At 47.1% G+C, this 9,996-nt stretch overlaps 1 protein-coding gene across 1 annotated transcript in view; it reads right to left on the reverse strand.

Annotated features, from left to right (window-relative positions):
- DNTT (DNA nucleotidylexotransferase) overlaps positions 1-8,630 on the reverse strand; it is a 599,319-nt gene extending 590,689 nt beyond the window's left edge. Inside the window, exon 1 of the mRNA XM_075352281.1 lies at positions 8,428-8,630. Coding sequence (XP_075208396.1) covers positions 8,428-8,630 — 203 coding nt within the window. The remainder of the gene's footprint in view (positions 1-8,427) is intronic.
- Positions 8,631-9,996: the final 1,366 nt, after the last annotated feature.

The following is a 9,996-nucleotide window of genomic DNA, read 5'->3' on the forward strand; positions in this document are numbered from 1 at the left end:
TGCTCATGATCACTTGGAGGACTCTGAGACAGACTGGTTCAAGGTTCTCTGGTCTGATGAGACCAAGATCGAGATCTTTGGTGCCAACCACACACGTGACGTTTGGAGACTGGATGGCACTGCATACGACCTCAAGAATACCATCCCTACAGTCAAGCATGGTGGTGGCAGCATCATACTGTGGGGCTGTTTCTCAGCCAAGGGGCATGGCCATCTGGTCCGCATCCATGGGAAGATGGATAGCACGGCCTACCTAGAGATTTTGGCCAAGAACCTCCGCTCCTCCATCAAGGATCTTAAGATGGGTCGTCATTTCATCTTCCAACAAGACAACGACCCAAAGCACACAGCCAAGAAAACCAAGGCCTGGTTCAAGAGGGAAAAAATCAAGGTGTTGCAGTGGCCTAGTCAGTCTCCTGACCTTAACCCAATTGAAACTTGTAGAAGGAGCTCAAGATTAAAGTCCACATGAGACACCCAAAGAACCTAGATAACTTGGAGAAGATCTGCATGGAGGAGTGGGCCAAGATAACTCCAGAGACCTGTGCTGGCCTGATCAGGTCTTATAAAAGACGATTATTAGCTGTAATTGCAAACAAGGGTTATTCCACAAAATATTAAACCTAGGGGTTGAATAATAATTGACCCACACTTTTATGTTGAAAATTTATTAAAATTTAACTGAGCAACATAACTTGTTGGTTTGTAAGATTTATGCATCTGTTAATAAATCCTGCTCTTGTTTGAAGTTTGCAGGCTCTAACTTATTTGCATCTTATCAAACTTGCTAAATCTGCAGGGGGTTGAATACTACTTGTAGGCACTGTATATATGTATATATATATATATATATATATATATATATATATATATATATATATATACCGTATATATATATATATATACAGTGCCTACAAGTAGTATTAAACCCCCTGCAGATTTAGCAGGTTTGATAAGATGCAAATAAGTTAGAGCCTGCAAACTTCAAACAAGAGCAGGATTTATTAACAGATGCATAAATCTTACAAACCAACAAGTTATGTTGCTCAGTTAAATTTTAATACATTTTCAACATAAAAGTGTGGGTCAATTATTATTCAACCCCTAGGATTAATATTTTGTGGAATAACCCTTGTTTGCAATTACAGCTAATAATCGTCTTTTATAAGACCTGATCAGGCCGGCACAGGTCTCTGGAGTTATCTTGGCCCACTCCTCCATGCAGATCTTCTCCAAGTTATCTAGGTTCTTTGGGTGTCTCATGTGGACTTTAATCTTGAGCTCCTTCTACAAGTTTTCAATTGGGTTAAGGTCAGGAGACTGACTAGGCCACTGCAACACCTTGAGTTTTTCCCTCTTGAACCAGGCCTTGGTTTTCTTGGTTGTGTGCTTTGGGTCGTTGTCTTGTTGGAAGATGAAATGACGACCCATCTTAAGATCCTTGATGGAGGAGCGGAGGTTCTTGGCCAAAATCTCCAGGTAGGCTGTGCTATCCATCTTCCCATGGATGCGGACCAGATGGCCAGGCCCCTTGGCTGAGAAACAGCCCCACAGCACGATGCTGCCACCACCATGCTTGACTGTAGGGATGGTATTCTTGGGGTCGTATGCAGTGCCATCCAGTCTCCAAATGTCACGTGTGTGGTTGGCACCAAAGATCTCGATCTTGGTCTCATCAGACCAGAGCAAGAAAGCCTGCGGAGACACCATCACATGTCTCAACGCTGGCAGGAAACTAGCCAGGTCTTTCACCGGGAAGGAACAACCACGGGAAGAGCAGTCTCCAGTCAAGGAGACCACCTATGCCAAACATGGTATCCATCCACAGACAGCCGTTTCGGGGTATTTGCCCCTCATCAGTGTGGAGTATGAATCTGGCTAGTGGGAGCATTGCCTAGTAAAAGACTATGTGAGCAAGGATGGTTGACCTTAGGGAGATCAACATCCATCACTGCGGAGACACCATCACGTGTTTCTCAACGCAGTGATTCTAGAGCAATGCCCCCTGGGTAATACTCAAAGCAAGAAGGCCTGCGGAGACGCCATCACATGTCTCAACGCTGGCAGGAAACTAGCCAGGTCTTTCACCGGGAAGGAACAACCACAGGAAGAGCAGTCTCCAGTCAAGGAGACCACCTATGCCAAACATGGTATCCATCCACAGACAGCCGTTTCGGGGTATTTGCCCCTCATCATTGTGGAGTAGGAATCTGGCTAGTGGGAGCATTGCCTAGTAAAAGACTATGTGAGCAAGGATGGTTGACCTTAGGGAGATCAACATCCACCACTGCGGAGACACCATCACGTGTTTCTCAACGCAGTGATTCTAGAGCAATGCCCCCTGGGTAATATTCAAAGCAAGAAGGCCTGCGGAGACACCATCACATGTCTCAATGCTGGCAGGAAACTAGCCAGGTCTTTCACCGGGAAGGAACAACCACGGGAAGAGCAGTCTCCAGTCAAGGAGACCACCTATGCCAAACATGGTATCCATCCACAGACAGCCGTTTCGGGGTATTTGCCCCTCATCAGTGTGGAGTAGGAATCTGGCTAGTGGGAGCATTGCGTAGTAAAAGACTATGTGAGCAAGGATGGTTGACCTTAGGGAGATCAACATCCACCACTGCGGAGACACCATCACGTGTTTCTCAACGCAGTGATTCTAGAGCAATGCCCCCTGGGTAATATTCAAAGCAAGAAGGCCTGCGGAGACACCATCACATGTCTCAACGCTGGCAGGAAACTAGCCAGGTCTTTCACCGGGAAGGAACAACCACGGGAAGAGCAGTCTCCAGTCAAGGAGACCACCTATGCCAAACATGGTATCCATCCACAGACAGCCGTTTCGGGGTATTTGCCCCTCATCAGTGTGGAGTAGGAATCTGGCTAGTGGGAGCATTGCCTAGTAAAAGACTATGTGAGCAAGGATGGTTGAGTTGAGAAACACGTGATGATGTCTCCGCAGTGGTGGATGTTGATCTTCCTAAGGTCAACCATCCTTGCTCACATAGTCTTTTACTTGCCCATTCTTCCTTTGCAAATAGCTGGAGCTGAGTGAGGTTGGATGGAGAGCGTTTGTAAACAGCAGTTTTCAGCTCTTTCCACAGATTCTCGATTGGATTCAGGTCTGGACTTTGACTTGGCCATTCTAATGCCTGTTTACGTTTATCTGTGAACCATTCCATTGTAGATTTTGCTTTATGTTTGGGATCATTGTCTTGTTGGAAGACAAATCTCCGTCCCAGTCTCAGATCTTTTACAGACTCCAACAGGTTTTCTTCAATAATGGTCCTGTATTTGGCTCCATCCATCTTCCCATCAATTTTAACCATCTTCCCTGTCCCTGCTGAAGAAAAGCAGGCCCAAACCATGATGCTGCCACCACTATGTTTGACAGTGTGGATGGTGTGTTCAGGGTGATGAGCTGTGTTGCTGTTTCATATCGTTTGGCATTGTGCCCATATAGTTCGATTTTGGTTTTGTGGCGCCCTGGACTAGCCAGGTCGTCACAGGTAAGAGACACAACACACCCCCCATCCCCAGACAGTAACATTAGTCACACACAAACCCTTGTTGCCTCCCTCCAGGGTCTGATGTCCACACCAGGTGGGGCGGAGCCAGGCAGTTGGCCCCGCCCATCGAGGAGTTCACAGGCCTGGAGGCGGGAAAAAGCAGTGAGATCAGTTAGGGAAGTGAAAGGGAGAGGAGTGAAGTGGAAGGAACTGCAAGTGTCTGGGTGTGTGGCCCAGGCACTGACAGCAAGGTTGGCAGACGGTGGTGGCCGTCTGCAGGAGTGGTGAATCGTCGCGGAACCGTAGGACCGGGGTCGGGCGGTGACCCCCGGTACCGAACCGGGGAGCAAAGTGAAGCCAGCACACACAGGCAGGACCTGCGGACCCCGACCAGGCTTGGAGCTGCCGACAAAGGTCGAATCCGTTAGTGACCGGAACCCCATTAGTTTCCTAACAACCAAGTCCCGTCAGAAAGCAACTGTCTGCACTGTGAGGGTATACAGCTACCGCCACAGCTAGAGACCCAAGGGCCAGCGCCTGCGGGCAAAACGAGCTCCTCCGGCACCTATACACCGGGGAGTGGACTACCATTGGGCAACCATCATAGTCAAAAGTTACAGAAAGGTGCAGGGAAAGACAGCCGCCATCACCTGTCCGAGGAGAGACACTGCAGCCAGCTGCGGGATCCGTCCATCCAGCCGTTTGGTTTACCGGAGACTTTGCCTGTTTGCTACTGAGTGAGTACACCAGTGCCATCCGGCACTGCGCCACGCTGTCCCTGCAACCCTGCACCTCACCAGCCCTGCCTCCCCGTCACACCACCGGGCCCCGGGACCACCAACCCCTACCCACGGAGGGGGTAAACAACATCCCAGCTGCTTCCTACCAACGCTCTCTGGATCCCCGTCACCAGCAGCAGTGGTGCCCATCTTCACCACAACCCGTGGGTGGCGTCACGGACTCAATTCCCAAAACAAACACCCCTTTTCACTCACGGGAGAGGAGCGCCGCTCGAGTCCCCGGATCCGGGCCACCGCTCGAGCCACCAAGCAGCAGCAGCGCCAGACCCGAGCGTTGGCGAGCGCAGCGCCCCGCCACCCGCGACAGTTTCATCTGACCAGAGCACCCTCTTCCACATGTTTTTCTCCCAGGTGGCTTGTGGCAAACTTTTAAACAACACTTTTTATGGATATCTTTGAGAAATGGCTTTCTTCTTGCCACTCTTACATAAAGGCCAGATTTGTGCAGTGTACGACTGATTGTTGTCCTATGGACAGACTCTCCCACCTCAGCTGTAGATGTCTGCAGTTCATCCAGAGTGATCATGGGCCTCTTGGCTGCATCTCTGATCAGTCTTCTCCTTGTTTGAGATGAAAGTTTGGATGGATGGACGGCCGGGTCTTGGTAGATTTGCAGTGGTATGATACTCCTTCCATTTCAATATTATCGCTTGCACAGTACTTCTTGGTATGTTTAAAGTTGTGGAAATCTTTTTGTAACCAAATCCGGCTTTAAACTTTTCCACAACAGTATCACGGACCTGTCTGTTGTGTTCCTTGGTCTTCATGATGCTATTTGCGCTTTATACAGAACACTAAGACTATCACAGAGCATTTATACGGAGACTAGACTACACAGAGGTGGATTATATTTATCATCATCAGTCATTTAGGACAACATTGGATCATTCAGAGATCCTCAATGAACTTCCGGAGTGAGTTTGCTGCACTGAAAGTAAAGGGGAGGAATAATATTGCACGTCCCAATTTTCAGTTATTTATTTTTTACAAAAAATTAAAATAAGCAATAAATTTCGTTCACCTTCACAATTGTGTCCCACTTGTTGTTGATTCTTCACCAGAACATTAACATTTTTATCTTTATGTTTGAAGCCTGAAATGTGGGAAAAGGTTGAAAAATTCAAGGGGGCCAAATACTTTCGCAAGGCACTGTATATACATCACAGGAGGGACTGGGGGCATATACACATCACAGGAGGGGCTGAAGCTTGGACAGTACTGGCGGTGGCACGGACAACACCAGAGGGGTACAAACAGGCCTGGAGACATGAATGGGACTGAAGGAGCACAGACAGCACTGGAGAGAGGGTGGCACACAGCAGCGGGAGGCAGGAGGCTCACAGCAGAGAGGCTAGGAGGCTCACAGCAGAGAGGCCAGGAGGCTCACAGCAGAGAGGCAGGAGGCTCACAGCAGAGGGAGGCTCAAAGCAGAGAGGCCAGGAGGCTCACAGCAGAGAGGCCAGCAGGCTCACAGCAGAGAAGCCAGGAAGCTCACAACAGAGAGGCAGGAGGCTCACAGCAGAGGGAGGCTCACAGCAAAGAGGCCAGGAGGCTCACAGCAGAGAGGCCAGGAGGCTCACAACAGAGAGGCAGGAGGCTCACAGCAGAGGGAGGCTCACAGCAGAGAGGCCAGGAGGCTCACAGCAGAGAGGCCAGGAGGCTCACAGCAGAGAGGCCAGGAGACCACAGGCCAGAGGTTCCCCACCCCTGATCTAGCTGAAGCAAGACAGGGGCTGGGGTCGGCGGGCGGCCACGGGCAGAGATCAGCGCCCCCCCGCCTTCAGCAGAGATCAGCGGGCCCCGGGCAAAAATCAGCGCCGCCCCCCCACCCCCTGGGCAGAGATCAATGGGCCCCATGCAGAAATCAGCGCTCCCCCTTCCCCCGGGCAGAGATCAGCGCCCCGCTCCCCCCCCAGGCAGAGATCAGTGGGCCCCGTGCAGAGATCAGCGCCCCCCCTTCCCCCGGGCAGAGATCAGCACGGGCCCCAGGCAGAGATCAGTGCCCCCCTTCCCACGAGCAGAGATCAGCGTGGGCCCCGTGCAGAGATCAGCAAGGGCCCCGGGCAGAGATCAGCAAGGGCCCCGGGCAGAGATCAGTGGGACAGCTGATCAGCGGCAGCCAGCGGGACAGGTGAGGAGAAAAGGTGCTATGAATTTGTTTTTCAAGGATTGGTCTCAGTCCCCTAGTTCCTCCGAAAGGAAATCTTAATACTTCGGTATAGGAAGACTTTTTGGACAATTATAGCTTCTAAGTTACGGAACAGTTTGGAGAAGACTCTTTTCTGTTCCCCAGTGTACAAGAATATGGTCCATAAAGACATGATTGGGTAAGCTTGGTGTGAAAGAACTTGACTGGTCACACAGTGCCCTGACCTCATCCACTTCCCACCCCTTTGTGATGAACTTGTACACCAGGCAACATTTTCACAACCTTACTCCAAAATCTTATAAAAACCCTTCCCAAAAGAGTGCAACTTCTTATAGCTACAAAGGGAGGACAAACTCTATATTAATTTCTATAGATTTAGGCTATGTGCGCACTTTGCGTCGCCCTAGTTGCAGTTCTAAACGCATCCTTTGGCAGAAATTGCTTTTGCCAAAGTTACTTTTGACCACTAAATCGCGGTAAATATGCATGCGTTTTTACCGCGTTTTAGTCGCGTTTTTAGCGCTTTTTACCTGCTTTTCCATTGCGTTTAGACAGATGCGTTTTGAACATTAAGACACTGCTAAATAAAGTTTAAACAATCAAAAACAATGAAAAAAAGGGGAAAAAAAGAAACACATATATAATTATTGAAATCATAATGAAAATAGTTATTTCATATAATTATAGCGGATTTATACTATTTATGGCTAAAATAGCAAAAGAATTATATTAAAAAGGGACATATCATTCCATTATTTTGATGTCAGAAAAGCATGCGTTTATGTGGTCCAAAACGCATTGTTTCTGCAGCTAAAAAGCAGGTAAAACGCTGGAATTTTGATGTTTCTTGCTTTTTACAACTTCTCATTGACTTCAAAGTTACCAAAACACAGCCCAAATGGCAAAAACAATTGACATGCTGCTTCTTTGAACGCAGAGTTTTTGGCCAAAATTATGCAAATTAAACGCTGCGTTTGGAAACGCAAAGTGCAGACAGTAAATCCACTTTTCCCATAGTCTTTGCTGGAAAATCAAAACGCATGCCTTTTGGCATGAAAACGCTGCAGTTCAAAACGGACTTCAAAAGCAGCTGAAACGCAGGTGGAAAAAGGAAAGTGCGCACATAGCCTAAGGGACACTTTGCACACTACGACATCGCAAGCCGATGCTTCCGATGCCGAGCGCGATAGTCCCCGCCCCCGTCGCAGCTGCGATATCATGGTGATAGCTGGCGTAGCGAACATTATTGCTACGCCAGCTTCACATGCACTCACCTGCCCTCCGACGTCGCTCTGGCCGGCGACCCGCCTCGTTATTAAGGGGGCGGGCCGTGCGGCGTCATAGCGACGTCACACGGCAGGCAGCCAATAGAAGCGGAGGGGCGGAGATGAGTGGGACGTAAACATCCCGCCCACCTCCTTCCTTCCGCATTGCTGGCGTGAGCTGCGGTGACGCAGGTAGGAGATGTTCCTCGCTCCTGCGACTTCACACACAGCGATGTGTGCTGCCGCAGGAGTGAAGAACAACATCGGACCGTCGCATCAGCGTAATTATGGAATTCACCGACACTACACCGATGATACGATTATGACGCTTTTGCGCTCATTAATTGTATCATCTAGGATTTACACACTACGATGTGAAGAGCGACGCAGGAAGTGCGTCACTTTCGACATGACCCCACCGACATCGCACCTGCGATATCGTAGTGTGCAAAGTGCCCCTTAGACTGAGATGACATAGTAGTTGCTGCAAATGTAATTTGCAGATCTCCCAATACTTTTGTCCGCATAGTGTATGTTACAGACATCTTTTGCCTTCTGGAGAACACAAAAAAAACACGTATAAAATACTTACTTATCGATAACGAAAAATGAATATACAGTACATGGCCCACTCATTATACCCAAATTTCCTTGTTATCCAAACAATTTAATTAGATTATAACACTATATTATATTCCTACCTTAGTTCATTTTCAACGTGGAAGCCCCTTTTCCTTCCAAGTTCCATCAGAAAATTCCTCCTGCTTGTCCCCATTTTCCTCTCCAACAGATACAAGACTATTCCCTTGAACTTTACTTCATAGGGGTAAAAGGCAGAGGAAATGTGGACAAGTTTGGGTTTCTTCTTTATAGGAACCAATGCTGATGATCTAACTAGGTCCATGATATCAGCTTAATGCCAGTGCGATGACTGTGCCAACTATTCCACCGGCAGCTGCTTTTTTTTTATATGCCCACCACCAATTCATTTCAGTTTTCCTGCCAGGTTGGTGGTTTGTTTGTAGTAGATCTTGTACATCTGCACAAATATTCATTTACCAGAAACTAAAATTATTTTATATCAGCAAATGTCTTACCAGATGTTCTTTCAATTCTATGGCAACGGTAAGATTCCTGTCCTAGTTACGGTACATGTAATGACATGATGGAAATGTATATATAAAAATGTATATATAAAACACTTTTGTAATGTGATACTATAATTCTGTGTTAAGCTACAAAATGAGCTCTAATCCTGGGAATCTGTGATCAAATTGATGGAATTAGTCAAATTGTGGTGGAGCTACATCATTTTACAACAAGATCATGAGCCTATCTGTTGACATTGTCCTATGCCACAAGCTTTATTTTAAAGGTTACAGTGGGGGAAATAAGTATTAAACACCACCAATTTTCTAAATAAATAAATACATTTGTAAAGGTGCTATTGACATGAATTTCACACCAGATTCTCACCAGATATCAGTAACAACCCATCCAATCGACACAGGCAAAGAAACCAAGCCATAAATGGGAATATATTAAGTTATGTGTAATAATGAGAAATGACACAGGTAAAAAGTACTGAGCACAATTACTGAAATGTATGTAATGCATTATACAAATGCCTTTGTTGGTAATGACAGCCTCAAGATGCTTCCTGTTTGGATTAACTAGTCGGATCCATTGCTCAGGTGAGATTTTGGCCCATTCTTCCACACAAACACTCTTCAAATGATGAAGGTTCTATGAGCCATCCCAGGACCTGGAGTGACCTATGGAGCCTCATTCTGAGAATGTTCTCAGAGCAAAGTTCTATAGGAATCAATAAGCGTCATGGGACATTACACTATTAGATTACCACGGAACTTCCAGGATTTGTTTTTAATTAACAAATTGGTGAATGAGGGAGTGTGGGGGAGTCTTTATTCAGAAATTGGATTACAACGGCAAACGTGAGAATTTTTTTTTCAATAAATTGGTGAACGAAGGAGTGTGGGGGAGTGTTTATTCAAATAAACTATTTTTTTTCCATTGTGTGTGTTTTTTTTAACTCTATACTTACTAGGTTAGTAAATTGGATGTCTGATAGATGTCTATCCATTACTAACCCCTGGGCTTGATGCCAGCTGTCAATTATAATCTCAAGTATTACCTGATTGCCACTGCACCAGGCCAATCGGGAAGAGTTGGGCAAAGCACCAGAATTGGTGCATCTCATAGATGCACTACTTCTGGGGTGGCTGTGGGCTGCAATTTTTAAGCTGGGA

The sequence above is a fragment of the Anomaloglossus baeobatrachus genome, chromosome 5, assembly GCF_048569485.1.
Source record: "Anomaloglossus baeobatrachus isolate aAnoBae1 chromosome 5, aAnoBae1.hap1, whole genome shotgun sequence".
NCBI classification, from domain to species: Eukaryota; Metazoa; Chordata; class Amphibia; order Anura; family Aromobatidae; genus Anomaloglossus; species Anomaloglossus baeobatrachus.